The sequence below is a fragment of the Megascapheus bottae genome, chromosome 8 (genome assembly GCF_031878675.1).
Source record: "Megascapheus bottae isolate mThoBot1 chromosome 8, mThoBot2.hap1, whole genome shotgun sequence".
Classification (NCBI taxonomy): domain Eukaryota; kingdom Metazoa; phylum Chordata; class Mammalia; order Rodentia; family Geomyidae; genus Megascapheus; species Megascapheus bottae.
The window spans coordinates 42,011,630-42,033,792 of record NC_143516.1 but is presented as its reverse complement, the minus strand read 5'-3'; the positions used below and the strand labels follow the sequence as shown (position 1 = coordinate 42,033,792).

The 22,163-nt window shown below is 40.7% G+C and overlaps 1 protein-coding gene across 2 annotated transcripts in view; it reads right to left on the bottom strand.

The window, feature by feature from the left end:
* The window catches only part of Hace1 (HECT domain and ankyrin repeat containing E3 ubiquitin protein ligase 1), a 58,425-nt gene extending 47,529 nt beyond the window's left edge, over positions 1–10,896 (bottom strand). For both annotated transcript variants that reach the window (XM_090338371.1, XM_090338372.1), the window contains exons 1-3: positions 10,585–10,896; positions 3,099–3,153; positions 369–458 (exon numbers count right to left, since the gene is read on the bottom strand). In XM_090338371.1, the coding sequence (XP_090194497.1) occupies positions 369–458; positions 3,099–3,153; positions 10,585–10,660 (221 nt within the window). In that variant the 5' untranslated portion in view covers positions 10,661–10,896. The remainder of the gene's footprint in view (positions 1–368; positions 459–3,098; positions 3,154–10,584) is intronic.
* Positions 10,897–22,163: the final 11,267 nt, after the last annotated feature.

Sequence of the window (22,163 nt, the reverse complement as noted above, 5' to 3'; positions counted from 1 at the left end):
AAAGAAAATCATACTCCCACATAAGCAAATAATTCAAAGCCAATAACTTAACATGTAAGTTAGCATATCTCTTTTATTTCATATAGTGTGGGGATAAAAGAAAAATTTGGTAAATCCACACATTACATAGCTCTAGTAGACAATCCCCCACAACTAACATGCAACAAGCAGAGATAATAGGGATATGAAACCTAATTTCAATCCAAAGTTAACTATCCAGAAACAGAACACATAACACACTATGACTACAGGATAAAGAACTACTTAACCATCCTCCTCTCTCCCTACATTTTAAGACAGTACTTTTTCAAAGCTTATGATTCATACTCTAGAGACCAAAATTTGGCTCAAAAAAGTATTAGTCTTACTTTGCTGCAATGTGAAGTAAGCTTCTTTTTACACGTCCAAATGCATAATTGACATCAAATTTTGAATTTGATAGTAGTTCAGAAACAGATCTATAAAACTCACAAAATTAAGAGCAATCAATATATACAAAAAAAGTGTTTGAAAACATAATATATTAAGTTAACAGCTCTTTAGCTACTCTAATTATTATCCAAACTCCAACAGCCAGAAATTATGGCACACACCTGTAATCCCTGTAATGGAAAGGTTAAAGCAGAAGATCTTTAGTTTGAAGCCACCTTGTGGACTACTGTCTGAAAAAATAAAACCATGAAGCACTAATAACTCATATCTATAAATTCTTGCCGGGGCCAACCGGCAGCAAACCAGGGTTCGCAGATTGGGGTTCCTGAAATAGGGGGCAAGGACTAGGAAGAAATAGAAGAGAGACAGACACACCGGGTCCGGGATGTCCGCAGTCCAGGTAAAGACTGCCGAGACTCCGCGTTTATTTTCCACTCCAGCCTCTTCCCTCCTCCTGACCCGGGGAACCTCCAGGTGTTACATTCATATGGTAAATCTCAGGTCATTTACATAGAATAGGGCCAGAAAACAATAAGACAATAAAGCCATTGTCTGATGCAAGTCAAGGTACAGTTTGATTCCACTCTGGCTCCCAACAAATTCTAACTACTCCAATCAGGACCATGATTGGAGGCCACCTAGATTTTTAAAAGATGCTCATACGCCACCTCCCTCAATCCATCTCAAAACAAAAGAAGATGGGTTTGGTGATACACATGTCATTCCAGTTATGGAGGAAACACAAATGGCAGACTGAGTCCAGTCTAGCACAGGCAAAAAGTAAGATTCTGTTTAAAAATAGCCAGAACAAAAAGAGCTGGGAGTATGGCTCCACAGCAGAACACCTGCCTAAACAAGTATGAAGCCCTAATTTAAACTTCAGAGTCTCATAAATCTACTAGTACTAATAAAAATAACAAAACCAACGGCTTCAAGCAGTAAACCCAAACTGAAGGCCTCCTGATCTGCCACTCCAACAGTTCTATGTTACCTGTTCTGAGAGCACGTAAGTGTAAGTTAGCTTCAGCTCTCTCTAGATGCTTAAGAAATGAAGGAAGTATGCTTGGCTATATCCTTTTCCAAAAATGAGTCTACCTTTATTAATATAACTAAGTCAGCCAAAAATGTTGTTTATTTTGCTTGTTCTAGGGCTTGGGGGGGAGGGGAGGCCCATTGCTCAGCTGGCACTCTACAACTTGAGCTATGCGTAAAGCCTGGTAAATTAATGGGTGAAAGTTTGAGGAAAAACAACGTATTTGCATACTATCAAAATACATCCCAAAAATATTGATATAGAAAAATATTATATTTGGCCAGGTGCCATGGCTCACACCTATAATCCTAGCTACTCAGGAGGCTGAGACCTGAGGATCAAGGTTCAAAGCCAGCAGGGGCATAAAAGGACCTGAGACTCATCTCCAATTAACCTCTAGAAAGCTAGAAAGCGGGAAGTGGGGCTTAGCTCCAGGGTAGGGTGGTAGCCTTGAACTGGATAGCTCAGGGACAATGCCTAGGCCCAGAGGTAGAGTGGTAGCCTTGAGCTGAAGAACTCAGGGACAGCGCCCAGACTGAGTTCAAGTCCCATGACCCACCAAAAAAAAAAAGTATATTTGTAGTGAAGAATTCAGCAGACTCTACTTTGTAACACAAAAGTAGTAGAGTGCCAGCTGAGCAATCCCACCGCCCCCTACCCCCCAAGTGTAAGCTCTAGTACCAGCAAAACTAAGGTTTTTTTTGACTGACAAAACATTCTCAATTTTACTTGTTTTGGGTGGCTATTTGGGATATTGAGTCTCAAAAACTTTTCTGCCCAGTCTTCACTTTTTTTTCGTATATAAAACTACTCAGTGAGTAATCACAACAGGGAACTGCCTCTTGTGTTAACTTCTCTTCACAGATAACCACCTGATATATTCTCCATAAAAAGAGTGTAAATATTTGAAGTCGGATAGGGAAGGGAGGAAAACAAGATGAGGGGCAGGGGTGGGGGGAGGGAAATGGGGACGAAGGCATGATAAAGGTTATCAGTGTATGTGAAGTAATGCACCTTCTATCTGGTGAATATAATGTAACCTTTCTATTAATTACAATAAAAAATATGAAAAAGGAGTATAAATACTACATTAATAAAAAGATCAAAGTAGAAGCACATGAGGAAAACAAGTTGCTCCTCTGCCCCAATCTCTTGCTACAAGTATTAATAGTAATTTGTAATTTTACAATATTTTTTTTGGTCAGCAACCAGCCAAAACCTTTAAGGCTAAATCTTCATTTAGAAAAATTTCTTTCCATAAAGTTTTACAGCTTAGGGGCCAGGAGTTTGGCCTAGTGCTTGCCTAGCATGCACCACGACCAGAGTTCAATTCCTCTGTACCACATATATAGAAAAAGCTGGGACTAAATTGGTAGGGCTCTAGTCTTGAGAAAGCCCACAGACAGTGCTCAGACTCTGAGATGAAGCCAGAACTGGCCAAAAAAAAAAAAAAAGAACAGCTAGATATGAATCTTAGAAAACCCCATCTCTTATTTCACAACAAAAAATTTAAAAAGAGAAGTCAAACTTGCCCCCAGGAGAGTATGTCCAAACTTGAATCTGTATATGTATGTGTAAATCATATTTAGATCTTATATTCCTCAGAAAAAACCCAAATTTATGAATCACTCACCTGTGTTGGTCAGCCATAACCATTGGCATTAATGTGTAAACTGCAGTTTCATTATCTGAGGCAAGAAAACAAAAACAGAAAAAGAATTACAGGGCGGAGAGTGTAGCCTAGTGGTCGAATGCTCACCTCGCATGCACAAAGCCCTGTGTTTGATTCCTTGTTACCACATAAATAGAAAAAGCTAGAAGTGGTGCTGTGGTTCAAGTGGCAGAGTGCTAGCCTTGAGCAAAAAGTGTCCAAGGACAGTGCCCAGGCCCTGAGTTCAAGCCCCACATCTGGCAAAAAAAAAAAAAGGGAATTATACTAAGTTCACTTATTCACAGATTTATTACTCTGGGTTGATAAAACACAATAAAATTTAAAATCCCACACACATATTACAAAGTTCAGTTGACTCAGTGAAGCTGCCAGTCAACCTCTTCTATCAATTATTTTTAAACCCTATACATACTGAGCATTTGTGGGTTTTCTCCAACAGAGATCTCCTGGGAACCATATACTTATGGATACCAAGGATCTTCTATAATTTATCCATTTTCCAAGAAGTGATATTTTAGGGGGGTCTTTGTTTTTTGCTTTTTTGTTGGTTGTGGGGCTTTAACTAAGGGCCTGGGTGCTGTCCTTAAACCTGTCCACTCAAGGCTAGTGCTGTACCACTTTGAGCCACAGCTCCACTTCCAGTAGAGCTGGTGATTAACTGGATATAACAGTCTCATGGACTTTCATGCCCAGGCTGGCTTCCAACTGCAATCGTTAGATCTCAGACCTCCTGAGTAGCGAAGATTACAGACAAGAGCTATCAACATTCAGCTTAATTTTCCTTTTTTAAATCTGTATTATAAGTGAGGAAATGTAGAAGGAATAATGCACAATACCAGAGATGTTGCAAAATTCCAAACATTACAGAATTTCTACATAACTTTCTCTACTACTTATCCCTTCTGTGTCAGCACAAAAGAACTTTAATACTGAATTCAGGGAGAAAATTGGAAATCTGTTTTCTGTACTCTTTTATTGTTGTTATTATTAAGGAGTTGTACAAGGGGATTACAATTCCACAATACTTCTGTACTTTTCACAAGTAAAAGTTTATTTCCAAAGATGCATTTTCCTAGACATTTTGTCAAGAATATTAAAGATATGGATGTTAAAGTTAAAATCTTAGATATATAAAGTACTTGCTTCTTATATTTTATAGATGCATTTATGCAACATCATATATTTACATGATATTTACTTATCACTTTACACTAGATTTATACTTTTATAAATTCAGATAAATATGATCCAAAAAGTAAAAAAAAAAAGACAGATTATGCTTATGTACTCTTCAGCAGTATTTTGAATTTATCTTTTTATTCTACTAATGGTCATTCTCATGTCACTTTAGAAGTTTATATTTTTTAAAACATTAATTACAAGGACGTAATCTTGATAGATCAAATTTTTCCCTTTAAAATACTGATGCTAAAATTAATGGGTAAAAGTTTGAGGAAAAACAACATATTTGCATACTATCAAAATATACCCCCAAAATATTGCTATAGAAATAGTATATTTATAGTGAAGAATCCAGCACCTTGCTCTGTAATACCATAGAAATAATTTATATAAATTAGGATTTGTATAATTTATATAAAATTGATATAATGTAAGATATGATCTGCTGAAAAAGACATCCATCCCACCTTTTTTTTTTTTGGTCAGTCATGGGGCTTGAATTCTGGGCCTGGGCACTGTCCCTGAGCTCTTCAGCTTCTGCCTTACCCCTGGGCCTGGTGTTGTCCCTGAGCTCTGCAGCTCAAGTCAACCACCCTACCCCTTGAGCCACAGCGCCACTTCCTGTTTTCTGGTAGTTAACTGGAGATAAGAGTCTCACAGCCTTTTTAGTGCCCAGGCTGGCTTTGAACCACAATTCTCAGATCTCCTCCTCCGGAATAGCTAGGATTACAAATGTGAGCAAGATATCCAACTTTCATGGACTTGTCAAAAATGTTTTCAGTTTACCCAGTCTAAAGAAAATATCTTACAAATGCAAATTAGGAACAATGCTACAAAATATTGGATTGATCCTCCTTATGTCTACTAGATTAAAAAAAGAAAAAAAGAACTATATTGCAGGGAGTGGAGGGTTTAAGGGGGGAAAAGTCCATGTCAACTAAACACAATGTGGTATTCCAGACTAAAATAATCCTAAATCGAATAATTATCTTAAATTGAAATAATCCTAAAATAGAAAAAGGCATGGGAAAGCTTGTGAAATTCTAAGTCTGCAGAGTGGTTAATACTAGTATGTAAATATTAACTTCTTAGTTTCTAACTACAAAATGTTAATGGTTGAGAAAGTTGAGTGAATATTTTCTATTCACACAAATTTTCTGTAAATCTGAAATTTTTAAGAAAAAAAATGTTTTAAGGAGGAAAGACAGAGTAAAAGTCTTAAAGAGATGAACCAACTGAATATGTTGGTGTTTCAAACAAATCAACTTTAGGGTTGGGGGTGTAATCAGTGGAAGAGTACTTATTTTCATAGCATGGGAAAGGCCCTGGGTCCTGGAAATAATCCCCAGCACTAGGACATTTTTTACAGTGGTGTACTTCATTGGGTGTGGTGTGTGTGTGTGTGTGTGTACTAAAGTTTGATCTCAGCCTTAGCAAGTAGTGTTAATACTTAAGCCACTTAAGCCCCCAATCCTTTGTGTTTTTTCTTTTTTTGTCAGTTGGGAGGGCACTGTCACTGATTTTCTCTGTGCTCAAGACTAGCATCACTTTGTTTTTGAGTGGTTAATTGGAGATAAGGAATTCATAGGGACTTTCTGCCCATGCTGGCTTCAAACTGCGATTTTTTAATCTCCTGAGTAGCTAGAATTACAGGGGTGAGCCACTACTGCCAGGATACCTCCAATCCTTTTGCTCTTTATATTTTTCCAACAGGTTTTTTGCCTAAGCAGACCTGGGATGGTAATCCTAGTGCCAATGCTTCCCATGAAACTAGAACCACAGGCATATCCCACCAGGCCCAACTTGTTTGTTAAGATAAATATCTCAAAGACGATAACTCGGCGCATTGAATACGTGCTTCTTTATATTTATATAATAAACATATCCAAATAATATATATATAAAACCAAATTAACTCCACAGTATGCAAACATAAGATCTCTTCTTTTTTGTGTTTTTATTTTTGTTTTGTTTTGTTTTTTCTTATTTTGTTGATGGTTCTGTTTTCTTTATGGTTTATTCACCTATATATCTTTGAAGTGAGAGAAATGACACAGAACTCAGGAAAAGGGTGAAAATATACAGCAGAGAAAAACAAGGGAGGGGATAACAATGTTCCACAAGAAATGTACTCATTACCTTATATAACTGTAAACGGCTCTGTACATCACTTTTACAATAACATTAAGTCAAAAAAAAAAAGAGAAAGAGAGAGAGAAATGTATCTTCCAGGAATCCAGAATAAGAAGACTAGGGGAGACCCAGGGTCTTTGGAAAAAGCAAAGAACTTTACAATAACTCTCTCCTCCAGCCTAAATGGTCACATGCCTAAATAAATGAACTTTTCAAAGTTTAAAAAGATAGGAAATGTACTCATAACCTGATTCATGTAATTATAATTCCTCTGTACATCGTAAGTTTAAAAAAGGAAAAAAAGAAGAGTCGTGATCTCACTAACCTTTTGTTTGGTCTGGCTTTGAACCACAATTCTCCTAATTGGCAGAATAGCTTGGATTATAAGATAAGCTACTACACCCAGGTGGGTTGGGGAGGAAAATAATTTTTATTTTTTTAGGGGGAAGTAATTTTTTTAAAGCTGGTAATAATTGTAATCATTCAAACACATACGCTTTCATGGCCATTCTATCTTATTAAACAAACTATCTTAATCCTTCACACAACAAATCCTTCCACATATGTAATATATGTCACTCTTTTAATATCCACTAAGAAGCCATGTCTGTAAATTCACTGTCTTTTCTCTTTTTCTCTTGAAAGACTATTCCTATATTAGTCCTGTCTGTACTTTATAACTTAGCAATAAAACCCATGTTTTCAACATCTCAAGAAAACAAAGCATCCAAATCAGGATATTAAATATCTATAATTCCATGCTATGTAATTAAGTTAATAGTAAAGTAAAAGCTGGTTCTTAACTCTTAATAACTTGTTCTAATTTTAATTATGCATTTATTGATCGTTGAGTTTTTACAAGGCAAAAAAACTGTTGGTTATTTTTTAAATGTAAAGCGATCTTAGAGCTTCTGTTCAGCATTAAAATACAAGCACAACAATATGAATTTTCAGAATGAACAATTCATTATAACCAAAGAAAAATGTAAACAATATGCCTGGTTTGTCTACCAACGTGAGAAAGTTTTCTTTTTTAATACTCTATTATTTCTAATACTCTGAACTGCTGGTAGAACTTTTCAAGAAGTTAAGAAATAGTTATCTAAAGCCTTAAAAATGGTAATATCTAAATAGATATTGTTATTATTTGAGGGATTAACCCTAAAAAGATTAAGTCTTAATACAAAGTGACTGATAAAATCAGTGAGAAAAATAAAGCTTAGGCCCAGTGTCAATGGTTTACACTACTGTAATCCTGATTACTCAGGAAATAAGATCTCAGAATCACAGTTCAAAGACAGCCTGGGCAGCAAAAAGCCAGAAGTAGAGGTATAGCTCAAGTGGCAAAGCACCAGCTGTGAGCAAAAAAAAGGCTAAGACAAAGTGTCCTGACCCTAAATTCAAATTCCAATACCAACACACACACACACACACACACACACACACACACACACACACACACACACACACGCTTAGGTTCTCTTATATACAGCCTATTAAATCTTGCAGTCATTAAGCATATTTAATGGATACAAAACTGTTGGAGCCAGGAATGTGGCCTAGTCGTGGAGTGCTTGCCTAGCATGTACCACACACATACCTCAGTAACACATACACAGAAAAAGCCAGAAGTGATGCTGTGGCTCAAGTGATAGAGCACTAGCCTTGAGAAAGCTACCGAGGACCAGAGTTCAAGCCCTAGGACTAGCAAAAAATTAAAAAAATTAAAGTTGTAAAGAGGGGAGGGAGTGGGGAGAGGGAAATGGGCACAAAAACATAAGAAGGAATATTAATGTGTGAGAAGTAATGCACCTTCTATCTGGTGAATATAATTGTAACCCCTCTCTACACTGAAATAAATTATTATTATTAAAAATAAATAAAAGTTGTAATGTTAGCTGGGCTGGGTGGCTCAAACCTGTAATCTTAGCTACTCAGGAGGCTGAGATCTGAGGATCAAGGTTCAAAGCCAGCCCAGGCACAAAAGAACGTTAACCTCTAGAATATGGAAAGTGGGGCTTGGCTCAAGGGTAGGGCAGTGGCCTGGAGCTGAAGAGCTCAGGGACAGAACCTAGGTCAATGGAATACCACGCTAAGAAAATGCTAAGACTGCTGACTGGTAAAATAACGTTTCTTTTTTCTTTGACCTCTAATTTTCTTTCTTGCTTTCTTTCCTTTTATTCTTTTTCTTAATTTTCTTTTTGTGGGTTGTGGAGCTTGAATTCTGTGCCTGGGTGCCATCCCTGAGCTCTTCAGCTCAAGGCTAGCACTTTACCACTTGAGCCACAGCCCCACTTCCAGTTTTCTGGTGGTTAACTGGAGATAAGAGTCTCAGGGGCTTTAGTACCAGGGGTGGCTTTGAACCAAGATCCTCAGATTTCAGCCTCCTGATTAGCTAGGATTACAGGTGTGAGGCACCACACCCGCTACCCTCCAATTTTCTAATAAAAATATATTAAAATATATTACTTTTGGGGCCGGGAGTTTGGCCTAGTGGTTAAAGTGCTTGCCTAGCATGCATGAAGACCCGGGTTCAATTCCTTGGTACCACATATATACAAAAAAGCCAGAAGTGGCGCTGAGGCTCAAGTGGTAGAGCTCTAGCCTTGAGAAAATCCAAGGACAGTGCTCAGGCTGGCAAAAAAAAAAAAAAAATATATATATATATATATATATATTACTTTTAAACCAAGAAATAATGTCAATGCCTTCTAAATTATAATATGTAAAAAAAAGAAAAAGGAAAAAAATACCAGACTCAAATTAGGTGACAAAAATTGCAGTGCAGGGCCGGGAGTTTGGCCTAGTGGTAGAGTGTTTGCCTAGCATGCAGGAAGACCCAGGCTCGATTCCTTGGTACCACGTACATAGCAAATAGCCAGGAATGCTGCTGTGGCTCAAGTGGTAGAGTTCTTGCCTTGAGAAAGCCCAAGGATAGTGCCCAGGCCCTGAGTTCAAAGCCCAGGATTGGCAAAAAAAAAAAAAAAAAAAAAAAACTGCAGTGCAGTGAAATGAAATTACATCATTCTCACCAAGTAGCAAACACAAAATATAAAAATTGCTACTCTAATATCTAAATAGACCAGAGAAAACTTTTTCAAGAAAATTATTGCCAAATCCACAATCCCAGGACTCCTCCTCCAAAACCTACTTCCACCCATAAACTTCCCAGCATCAATTCATACAAAGTTGTTTATTGGGGGGAAGGAGGAGAGGAAAGAAAAGAAAGAACACCCAACTTCTTAAATGAAGACCTATTTACCACCTTGGGCAGGCACACACACACACACACACACACATAATCAATCAATCAAAAGGCTCTAAAAGGAATGAGTGCCAGCTGTCCACTGCCACTCAAACATCCGAGTTGAAGAATCTACAAACAAGACCGTGTTTTTTTTCCCCTCATCTCCTTCGCTACTATTGTGTTTTCCCTATCTAGTAGGAGTCTTGCCTCCAGAGCCAGGAGTCTTGAACTACAGGGAGCATGCCTTAATTCCTCTGGGTACCTGCACCTCAGTTCATACCTTGCCTGCTCAACGTTAATGGATAAATGAGCAAAAGAAGTGAAGAACGCCTTTATTAAACAAAAATGTGTGTGGGTGCGCAGGCACGCACAGACAGACACACACAGACAGACACATACACACACACACACCTTTAAGGAAATGCCTGATGTGTCACAACCTTTGGTCTGCCCCGTCTGCTGTCAACACACAGCAGCGCCCTAACATTTCAAAAAGCAATCATGCGCCCACCCCGCACTTTAAACACTGCCTCTGGAGCCGCTACCAGACAGCCCGCCGCGGAAACGTCCACGGAGGCCACCCGCTGAGTCCTGGCAGCTTTGTCCAACCCCCTCCCCCGGCCCCCACGCCCCGGACGGAGGGAGGGACCCGGGCCGCTGGTCTCGGGCGGTCCCGGCCGCTCCCACAAACTCCCAGGTGGGTAAGGAGAGGTGATGGCGGCGGAAAGTGTGGGGAGAGGCCCGGGATCCCGGCCCAGGCCTCCCACCCCCGGCTCGGGAAACGTCAACGCCAGCGTTTCCCCCGCTTTCGGTGAGTTTATGCGGGGTGGGGCTGGGGGGGAATGGGACCCGGCCCAGCCCGGCCCCCGCCCCACCGGCGCTCACCCTCCGGCAACTCCACGGTGCGCGCGCGGCGCAGCGAGCGCGTCAGGCGGTTTAGCTGCTCCATCGCCCTCTCCATCCTCGGCGCGGCCTCCTCGGTGCCCCCGCCGCGCCCGCGGCCTCCGCGCCCAGCGCTCTACATCCCGCCCCACACCCCGGCCACGGGGCGGAGCAGCTGTGTCGACCCCGCCAGCCCTGATTGTTGGGGGAGTAGTTCCAAGCCGCCTCTTTCGTCCTGGGCTTCTGTCAGCTGCTGGAGAGACCTCACGGCCACGGGGACCCCCACCGCCGCCTAACCCCGGCTCACTCGCGCCTTTCCTGACGCGACCGTCGCGTCTCTCCTGGGCTCGCACGGCATTCTGGGAGCTGTAGTTCCCGGCAGGCGGGGCCGCACGCTTGGGGTGGAGCCTCGCGATTGGGGGGCGGAGCTAACCCATGGGCGGGAGGGGGCAGGGACCTCGAGCCCTGGGGCGGTTCCAACGCTGGGTGGAACCGACCTAAGTCCACATCCAGCCTCATAGACGTGGGGGCGCCAGACCAGGGCTGGAAACTACTCTGACAGTGGAACATCAAATCCATGAGGCGAATTCCGAGGCGTTCTCAGGCTCTCTCCCCTCCAAAGTTGTTCAGGAGCCGTTTTCTTTCATTTTAACATCACTCTCGAAAGCAAATTGATCACTTGCATAATTGTCCTTAAATCCATCACCACCGACCTAGTTTGTTCTTTCAGAACTGTTTAACCTAAGCTGTCTAATTTGAAAATAAAATCAAATTCTAAAGCAAAATATCTTTCTTCTTTCCTTATAATTAACGATGATAGCTTGTTTCTTCTGCTGACTGGCTTCCTGAGGTCAGACCCCATATTTACTCCCAATCACTTGGGATCAAATGAAACTTTGGAGAAGATAGGAAGGGCAACTTAAATCTTTTGTTTGAGACAACATGATAAAAGTCACGGGGGGAAAAATTCAAAGATCATCCTTTTTCAATTTACCAGAACAACTTGGATAAAGATATGAAAAACCATGTGGTGGCTGACAGGAATAATCCCTGCCAATGCTAAACTAAATAAGTTGCTCCTGGCAGTGAGGTTACAGGTTCAAGGCAGCTCTTCCTAGTATGTACAAACCAGTTGGTTCAGATGAAACCTAAACCAGTCTTGTAAGTCGGTAGGAGAAATCAAACCTTCAGAGGAATGACAAGTGCTATGAGCCAATCTAGGCCATGCCCCACCTTTGCAGCCTGGCTCCACCTAAAAATGATTCCATTGAAATAATTCAGAAAGTCAGGTTTCTGAGCTAGAACTATATCACAGTTACTCTTGCCTCCATGAGGCCCTAATTTAAATTCTCACCACCACAATAGATGATAGGTAGGTAGGTAGATAGGTAGATAGATAGATAGATAGATAGATAGATAGATAGATAGATAGATAGATAGATAGATAGAAAACCTGTTTTCTATCTGTCTGTTTTGGCTTCATAGCATATACATATTGTCCTCATTGCTCCTCAGGAAACTGAGGCACACAAATTACATGAGCACAAAGGACGGAAACCTGTCTTAACAAGCAAAGATAGGCCCTGTGGCTCATGCCTGTAATCCTAGCTACTCAGGAGGCTGAGATCTGAGGATAGAAGCTCAAAACCACAAAAGGACCTGAGACTCTTATCTCCAATTAACCTCTAGAAATGGGGAAGTGGAGCTTGGCTCAAGGATAGGGCGGTAACCTTGAGCTGAAGAGCTCAGGGACAGTGCCCAGGCCAAGTTCAAGCCCCATGACCCCCCCCCCAAAAAAAAGACCAAGCAAAAATAGGATTCCCACTGCAATACAGAAATTAGTGCCTTGGGCCCTATAATCACCAACAAAGCAGTAATCCTTTGCTTCTTAATCCTTTGCCCAGGATAAATCACCTCCAATGTCCTATGGGCACCAAGCCCAAAGTTTGTGTTCAGGAATAGAAACCTAGTAGACTCCATTTTAGACGTGGTGGTACAAAGCCTGCTCAGGCAGGAAATCTGTGAGATTTTTACCTCCCATAAACTACCAAAAAATCAAGAAGTAGAGCTGTGGCTCAAGTGGTAGAGTGCTAGTCTTGAGCAAAACAAGCTAAGGGACTGAACTCTCCCCCGCACCCCAGATCAAGCCTCAGAACTGAAACACACACACACACACACACACACACACCAAAGAAGTAGATTTTTAAAGATGAAAGATTTTCCCCACTTCTGTGGATACCAATGACAAGAACAGCAAATGGAGGCCTTAAAAGAACACTTTGTGTCATAAATTTATTACCAAAAGTACAAAGTATATAACTTATAAAAATTCAAATTAGAGGGCCAGGAGTTTGCCCTAGTGATAGAGTGCTCGCCTAGGATTCGATTCCTTGGTACCACATACACAGAGAAAACCAGAAGTGGTGCTATGTCTCAAGTTGTAGAGCACTGGCCTTGAGCTGAAGAGCTCAGGGACAGTGCCCATGCCCAGAGTTCAAGCCCCACCACCAAAAAAAAAAAATTGGAGATGCTGCTGTGTGAATCTGCACCATGAGAATCTTTTAGTGCAAAACAGTTGCAACCTTCCTTCAATTACTGAGGATGGACATAGTGCAACAGGCACCAACTTTTTAGCTAAAACTATTTGATTTATTAAGGTAGTGGAGGTGTGGCTCAAGAGATAGAGCACCCAGCTTGAGAGAAAAAAATAAGAAAGAACAGAAGGCTCTCAGTTTGAAATCCCTAACAAGAACAAAAACAGACAAAAGACAATCGTATATCATTGATATAATGTTTAAGCCCAGGCTCTTCTCTGGCTCACATACCTGTAGCTTTTTTTTTTCTTTATTTCTCTTTTCAAGATTGACTTTATTAAAGGTGCCCAAACATAAATTTCTCCATTGAAAAGAATAAACTTGGAGCTGGGAGTTTGGTCTAGTGGTAGTGTGCTTGCCTAAGATGCACAAAGACCCAGGTTCGATTCCTCAGTACCACATCCATAGAAAATGCCAGAAGTGGTACTGTGGTTCAAGTGGAGGAGCACTATCCTTGAGAAAGCCCAGGGACAGTTCTCAGGCCCTGAGTTCAAGCCCCAGGACTGGGGAAAAAATGAAACTAATAAACTGGTCAAAGCAGTTTACAGGCTCACGTCTGTAATCCTAGCTACTCAGGAGGCTGAGGCCAGATAGTTCTGAAGCCCAAGAATCTGAGACCAGCCTGAGCCACATAACCACATCGCATATTTTTTTAAATGTCACCTTGTAGATACTATGATGGTTTTGAAATTGTAGTACACATGTAGTATATCACTATACATCCTTAAAAGGAAAAAGAAACTATTATCTTGTATTATATAGAATGACCCTTTTACCAATGTAGAATAACCTCCAAGCTGCATAGCTAAGTAAAGGGAAGGAAATCAAGGTATAGAGGACATTTTTACAGTGCTAACATTATGAAACAACAACTATGTAATTACTTCTGTGTTTCCATAAGTTCAGTTAGTTGCTAACATTAGTTGCTTCCAGGTTGAATATTAGTTAGTTGGAAAACAGGAACATTGTGTATTCATAGAACTTCCTAACTTTAAACCTACATAAATATACTATGTAACACTCTTTTAAAGACACGGAAAATGAGAGATGAAGAATAAATAATTCTCTCACAATTAGTTTCATTTTTTAAAAAAGTAGAGAAATGGAGCAACAGCTTGAGGAAGACATAAGAGTCTGGCAAAGCATTTTGTGGGGAATACTAGGAATTTAATTCAGGGCCTTATGCTCTGCCACTTGAGCCATACCTCAGTCTTTTTGCTTTTAGTTTGTTTTTCACATATGATCTTTTGCTTTTGCCTAGGTTCTTCAACTATGAATCTCCTACCTCGGCCTCCCAAACTGCATACATTACAGCAGTGTACCACCATACCAAATTTAACAGGCAAAATTCATCAGTATAGAAGCAGGCCATTGGTAACTGTCATGGTGGGAACATAACTTCCTTTTCTTACTGTTTCTATTATGTCATCAAGTAAATAGCAAGCCAAGAGTGTGGCAATTAGTGAAAAGGGAAAACAATGTGAGATAGTTACTTAGGAGAATAAAAGGATCAATTAAAAGGCTGTATCAGATTTACTAGGCCATATGTTTAACACAAGGCCAGTTTGTGCTGATGTTTATGTTTTTATCCAGTCAAACTCAGCTGCTTGAAAATAGTATGAGACCAGATAAAGCTTGTACTTAGGGCTGGGAGTTTGGCCTAGTGGTAGAGTGCTTTCCTAGCATGCACAGAGACCCGGATTTGATTTCTTGGTACCACAAAACAAAAAAGCAACAACAACAACAAAAAAAAACCTTTGTGCTTAACCAAGTCTGCAGATTGCCAGGGAAAGTAGTGGTAAAGAAATTCAGGATATATGCAAGGAAGTAACTAGTAACTACAGGGCTGAATTGAGGAATCAAAATTGGATAAAGGCCATGGCCATATAGTTGTAGAAAAAAAATTTAGAAGTAATTACCTGAAGGCACTGAAAAAGTATTTTGTTTTTGTTTGTTTGTTTGTTTGGCTGGTACTAGGCTGAAGCTCGTAGTCTTTTTTTTTTTTTTTCCAGTTCTGGGCTTGAGCTCAGGGCCTGAGCACTGTCCTTGGACTTTCTCAAGGCTAGAGCTCTACCACTTGAGCCTCAGCACCACTTCCGGCTTTTTTCTATGTATGTGGTACCGAGGAATCAAATTCAGGTCTTCATGCATGCTAGGCAAGCACTTAACCACTAGGCCAAACTCCCTGCCCTGGACCTCATAGACCTGTTTGGCTTTTATCCTTAAGGCCATGAGAACATCTTCACTTTCTGTTTGTTTATTTGTTAATTTACCCAAAGTTTTGAATTGGAGTTATCTCTGTGCTCTCATATGGTATGATTGTCTGTATTGTCTTGCCATTCTCTCCTTGCTCTTTCCAGATGTTCTCATTTCTTAACTTCCTTAAGTCTCTGTTCAAATTTTTCTTCATCAGAGGTATTTTTCACTTATAAAATTCACATGGCATTTACTACCTAAATCTTTTTGTGTATGTGAACCAGATGTATGGTTTAAACTTGTGGCCTGGACACTGTCCCTTAGTTTTTTTCACCTAAGGCTGGAGCTCTATCATTTAAGACTTAGCTCCTCTTCCTTCTTTCCAGATGTTAATTGGGGATAAAAGTCTCAGGATGGAAGTGGTGCTGTGGTTCAAGTGGTAGAGCACTAGCTTTGAGCTGAAGAGCTTCAGGACAGTGCCTTGGCCCAGAGTTCAAGCTTCACAACCAAAAGAAAGAATAAGTCTCAGGAATTTTTCTGTCCGGACTGGCTTCAAACTATGATACTCATATCAAACCATGATACTCAGATCTCAGCCTCCTGAGTAGTTAGAATTACAGCCATGAGCCATCAGCATAGTACCTGGCACTTAAAGTTGAGAAATATTAAGCACCTTCACATTATTGTTCACCTGTCAGCAGGATCCATTTATAATAAAATTTTTTTGCTATAGTCCTGGAGACTGAACTCACAGATTTATACAATGTAGGTTAGCCCCCTACCACTAACAGGCAAGGACATTAAACATTTAGAGCAAAGAGCCTCAATTCCTGGAGACTAATTCCAACTAGACTCTGCTACTCATCCCAATGTTCTAGTTTTAAAAAATTGAGCAAGTGAGGCATCCACAATGGCGCAAGCATATAATCCTAGCTACTCCGGAGGCTTAGATCTGAGGATCATGGTTCAAAGCCAGCCTAGGCAGAAAAGTCTATGGGATTCTCATCACCAATTAGCCTACAAAGTGCAAAGAGTAGAACTGTGATTCTCTTAATGCTAGCCTTGAGCAAAAGAGCTCAGGAACATTACCTAGCTCTGAGTTTAAGTCCCAGAACCAGGAAAAGAGACAGAGAGAGAGAGAGAGAGAGAGAGAGAGAGAGAGAGAGAGAGAGAGAGAGAGAGAGAGAGAGAGAGAGAGAGAGAGAGAGAGAATCAGAGAGAGACACAAAGGAACAGAAGTGTAATCAAATGTGGCACATAAGGAAAATAAACAAAAGGATCCCATAACCCAAGGCTTTCTTAGGAGTAATGATATTAACTTTAGGTTTAAAAGGAGGAGGAGCTTTGTGCAGGGTCTAGAGGTGGTCCTGGTGACAGAGCTTGTCCAGTAGATCATTGTCCCAGGATGTTGTGGTTGTACAACAGGCTGCAATAAGAAAAAGGCATTTTTATCTGAGGAACAGAATTGGGTTTTTTCACAAGTTTATCCACTAGTTTCTCCCTCCACTATCATTCCTCTATAAAGCACAACTTTTCCTTGATGTCACATGATCTTTTATGATATTTACTCATTACTCAAAAAATTTTCCCCTTAATACTTCCTCTGTGGTCTCCTGAAAACCTGGACCTCCAGTCTTTTGATATCTCCAGATGCATGCACATACTGACCTGTCACAAAGCCAATTATTATCTTGAGGGCACACCTGAGGTTTTTTGGGAGTAGACAGAACTGATTATTATCCCTTTAAAAGTAAATAGCAGGGCCCGGGAGTTTGGCCTAGCGGTTAAAGTGCTTGACTAGCATGCACAAAGACCCGGGTTCGATTCCTCGGTATCCCACATACACAACCAAGCCGGAAGTGGCAGAGACGAGACTGCGACAGCGACAGAGAGCGAAAGAAGCGAGCTGAGCTGAAGTGAGCAGAGCCCAACCGAGTGGTGGCCGGAGCGAGCGGGGCCGGAGCGAGCAGGACCGGAGCGTGCGGGAGCGAGCCGAGCCAGAGCCAGCGAGGCCGGAGCGAGCGGGGCCAGAGCGAGAAGGGGCCGGAGCGAGCAGAGCCAGGAGCAAGCCAGGAGCAGGGCCGGGCCGGAGCAAGCGGGGCCAGGAGCGTGCGGGAGCGACCCGGGCCGGAGCGAGCGGGCCGGAGCGAGCGGGGCCGGAGCGAGCGGGGCCAGGAGCGTGCGGGAGCGACCCGGGCCGGAGCGAGCGGGCCGGAGCGAGCGGGGCCTGAGCTAGAAAGAGGGCCTAGCCGGGCCGGAGCGAGCGGGGCCGGAGCGAGCGGGGCCAGAAAGAGAAAGGGGCCAAAAAAAAAAAAAAAAAGTAAATAGTAACTATGTGGCTTTTCCCTGTCTATATTATTCCTCCTGGGATGACACAACAAAAGTCAGATGTTACTATACAAATATGGGATATATATATTGCAAGAGAGGAAGCTCCCTCTCCAAAACATAAGTTAAAAAAAAAGATGATTGCAGCTATTTCCCTACTAACACTAGTTTTGGGCATGAAAAGGAGAGGAGTCTGCATTCTCTTATAGTGCAGAGGAAAGATAAGACTAGCTTTTTTTGGTCAAGCTTCTAGCTTTACAACCCAAAGATAATGTCTCCAGTCCTGGCTCTCTCAAATCCTATGGAACCATGAACACTTACCTCCCTAAGTAAGTCTCTGTGGAATTCTCTCACTATCTAATTAATTAGAAATTTCATGAAGGGATTTCTAGACCCAAGTTTCTGTAACATTTGTTCAAAAAAAAAACCTCTAGTCATGCAAGTGAATAAAAGTATTTTTCCACACCCCTCACACCATTTTAGACTTCAAGCTTGTTATTGTCCATTAGATATGTAGTTGCAAGTACTTGAGATTCACTCTGATTTAAATGGAAGGGATTTCACTAGGAGCCTGCTAAGCCAGATTTGGGAGCCAGGAAAGTTCTAGGAAATCTAGAAGCAGCAGGATTACAATTATAATTACTCTACAGAAAGCATTTGATGGAACAGATGGTAAATGCCAGGCACCAGAGTCATGCAGCTGCTACCAGTTGTTAGCTGCTAGCTGCTACACTAGAAACCTTAGCCTAACTTTAATTACTTCCTACTGCCACCACAGGAAGGATTAACTGTATCACTAGTTCCAGTTAAAATTTAGAGGTTGGCGCACCCAACACATCCAGAACCTTTGTTTCTAACCCTGGCTACAAAGGTAGGAGAGTGATCTCTATCCTCTTGGCATCTAGAGTGAACAGTGGATTCATACAATGGAGAGATAACTTTTTAAATGGAGGGAGTTCAGATGCCACAAAAGCCACAAATTCCAAAATGTTGCTACTGTCTCCGTCCTCCTTACCTCTATCTCTATCCACCTAAGATAGAACTCATAGCCTAGCTGTAGTCACCCCAGTACATCTCACGGTTGTGTTTTATTTACCCCTCAAGCATTTCAAAAATCTATCCTTTTATCTGTATCCTCATCACCATGGGCACTCTTGAGCCTGTCACTTCCTCTTAAGCAAATTGCTCTTGTCCTGCTGGGATGCCCTGAACCAAGTCTCACTACTGCAATCAGTCTTCCACCATTTCACCATACCAAAACTTATCATTTTCCTTAGGTATCTTTTGGTTAAATTTAAAACAAACGCAGATGGAAGCTACAAGTTCCGTTGACTATTTTACTACCTCCAAAGTATATCCTCTTAGAGGCACTTGACAAATTAAAACAGTGTTCGTGTTCAATGTGTGGCAAAACTGAATTGATTGAGCCAGGATTGTGAACCAGAATGGAGAGCAAGATAAAGAAGAACTTTCACAGCAAAGACAAAACCAGTGTTTCAGCTCAGTAGTGATTCAGCACCACGGACAGCACTACACATATGGTTTCTGTGGCTACAGAACATCTCAGTTCTTTGTGGTTTGGGGAGACACTAAGAATTGACTTCATCCTGCACATTTTCAAGTCAGTACCCTTGACTGGTCCATTTGGCTGTGTGTGTGTGTGTGTGTGTGTGTGTGTGTGTGTGTGTGTGTGTGTGTAGAAAAGCACAATGAAAAGAAGCATGAAAAAGGGAAAATTGAGAAGCACTGACATAATTATTCTCATCCTCATGTTAGTTATTTCTCTTATATTTTTCTCTTTATTTCTCATATCTTTATCTAATCTGTCAAGTAAAAACCACAACCTTACACTGACCTTCATTGAAAAGTAAAACCACAGGCACATGTGTGTATTTGTCTGTGCTTATTAATATCCATATGAGTTGGAAACTTTTGTCTTGGTTTTATGCAAAATGCGTAAAGGTAGGCCAATGCTATAGAACAAAATAGACAAGCATGTTGCTGATTTGTGACAGATTTGGTTTCATATAATTGATAACGTAGATGCCCACAAACTTCTTCAATATCCCAAGTGTACTTTATCACTAGTTCATTATAGGATACTTTCCTAGATAACACACTCAGTCTCAGATCATACATATCCTGTTAGCCTCTGTCCCTAAGTCTGATCCCATAACTAGACTTGTGAGCTGAGCCCACAGCCCAATGCAAGGCCTCTGTCTAATCAAAGCCTTGATCAACTGATAAACAATTGGCTTACAGACCAACTAGGATGAAAATAAGTGTTACAAAAACTTATTGTAGCTATTTATTATGCAGTGAAAGGCGACAAATTCAATCACTAGTATTTTAGTCAACTAATCATATCTATCAGTTCACTTAATTTTCATAATAACCTGAGAAAGTCTTTTTTGCATTATACAGATGGGACAAGTGGTATTTAGAAAGCATATGTTACCCCCTTAAGTTTTTCTAACAAGTGAGGAGGATACAAGATTTGAACTCAGATTTGTCTGTCCCCACTGCATACTTAATGTCCGACTGCTCTCCCAATTTTTTCTCATTGCTGCTTTGCCTGTAACATATGATAAAAACATCATTTGTACTTTCTGTATACCTAAGCATGTGCTCCTTAGATTTTCACTGAATGTCTAGTTAACAGATGACTGTCCAGAATGCCTCTCTTTTATCAACAGGTTAATTCTTAATCACCAAAATCTACTTTAGATATCACGTGAAGGTATTCTTTCATCTTTCCAATAATCTTGCAAGTATTTCCACCTAGCCTACTAAATTGAGATAACTCAATGATATATTTGTTTCCCTACCTTAAAATTTCTCAGTGATGAGCAGCCCCAAAATTCATTTTGTGTCACTCAGGCTAGGCTGAGAATAACAATGCCTAATGTATTTTTGTTCTCAGTGTATTCGGTGATCAGCAAAATGGTGCTATATTTAAGCTTCCAGGAAATCAAAGCAGATTTAAGCATCATGCTTATCCAGTGATACTATAAACAGACACAAAAGATAACTTAAAAATAGTATGTTTCAAGGAGTTAGTAAAACCTCTTATCTATTTCTTAAGACTTCCCATCTTTCTGCTATTTATGCCCATTCAACAATCACAAAGCAGGATGCTATGTTGGGGGAAGTACTGCACTTATAAATGACATACTTTGGAAATTCCACATTTGAGTTTTGGTGTATAGCTCAGTGGTAGTGAACTTGTGTAACACCTCAGGGCCTCTAGCATTTCAGAAAAAAAGAAAAGGGAATTCCTGCTTTAATTCTTTAATTCTAAAGTTTCAATTTTTTATTTTTTATTTTTTATTTTGCCAGTCCTGGGCTTGAGCTCAGGGCCTGAGCACTGTCCTTGGACTTCTCAAGGCTAGAGCTCTACCACTTGAGCCTCAGCACCACTTCCGGCTTTTTTCTATGTATGTGGTACCGAAGAATCGAACCCGGGTCTTTCATGCATGCTAGGCAAGCACTTTAACCACTAGGCCAAACTCCCGGCCCTTCAATTTTTTATTAACTAATCGATTTTAAATGCAAGTGGTTTTATAAAGAGAAATATTTAAATTTTGAGGCAAATATTTTTAATTTGTAGAGGAGAAGAGTGTAGAAAATGTATTGCATGACAAAAACATGGGAGTGTAAGACCTTAAAATTTGAAACCATATTTTTTTTTAAAATTGCCAGACCTGGCTTTGAACTCAGAGCCTGAGCACTGTCCTTGGGGTTTCTCAAGGCTAGAGCTCTACCACTTAAGCCACAGCATCACTTCTGACTTTTTCTATGTTTGTGGTACCCAGGAATTGAACTCAGGTCTTCCTACATGCTAGGCAAGCACTCTACCTCTAGGCTAAACTCCTAGCCTCATATTTTTAAATTTTTATCCAAAAGCAATTGCACAAGGAAATTTCAATTCATCACCCTCTGAGTACAATGCATCTTGATCAATGCCACCGTTCATCATGCTCTCTCATGATGAACCAGCCTCCTGAGTGGCTAGGATTACAGGTGTAAGCCACCAGTGCCCTGCTCCACTTCTTCATTTTAAAGCGTCTGGACTGTTTCCAACTTAGGGCAAACTGTGCAGCAATGAACATAGGCATGCAATTGTTTTGTTGTTTCTTGACTTGTAATTTGTTGGATAAGTACCCCAGAGTGGTAATTCTGGATCATAGAGTAGTTAGTTCTATTTTGAGGATCTCCAAATTGCCTTCCACAGTAGTTGAACCAACAGTATAAATTCCCACCAACAGTATAATAAGTTTTACACACACACACACACACACACACACACACACACACACACACACACCTCTGCCAGCATCTATCATTTGTATTCTTGATGATGGACATCATTCTCACTGGGGTGAGTGTTGTTTCAAGTTGCATTTCCTTTATGGTCAGAGATGTTAGGCATTTTCATGTGTTGATTGGCTATTTCTATTTCTT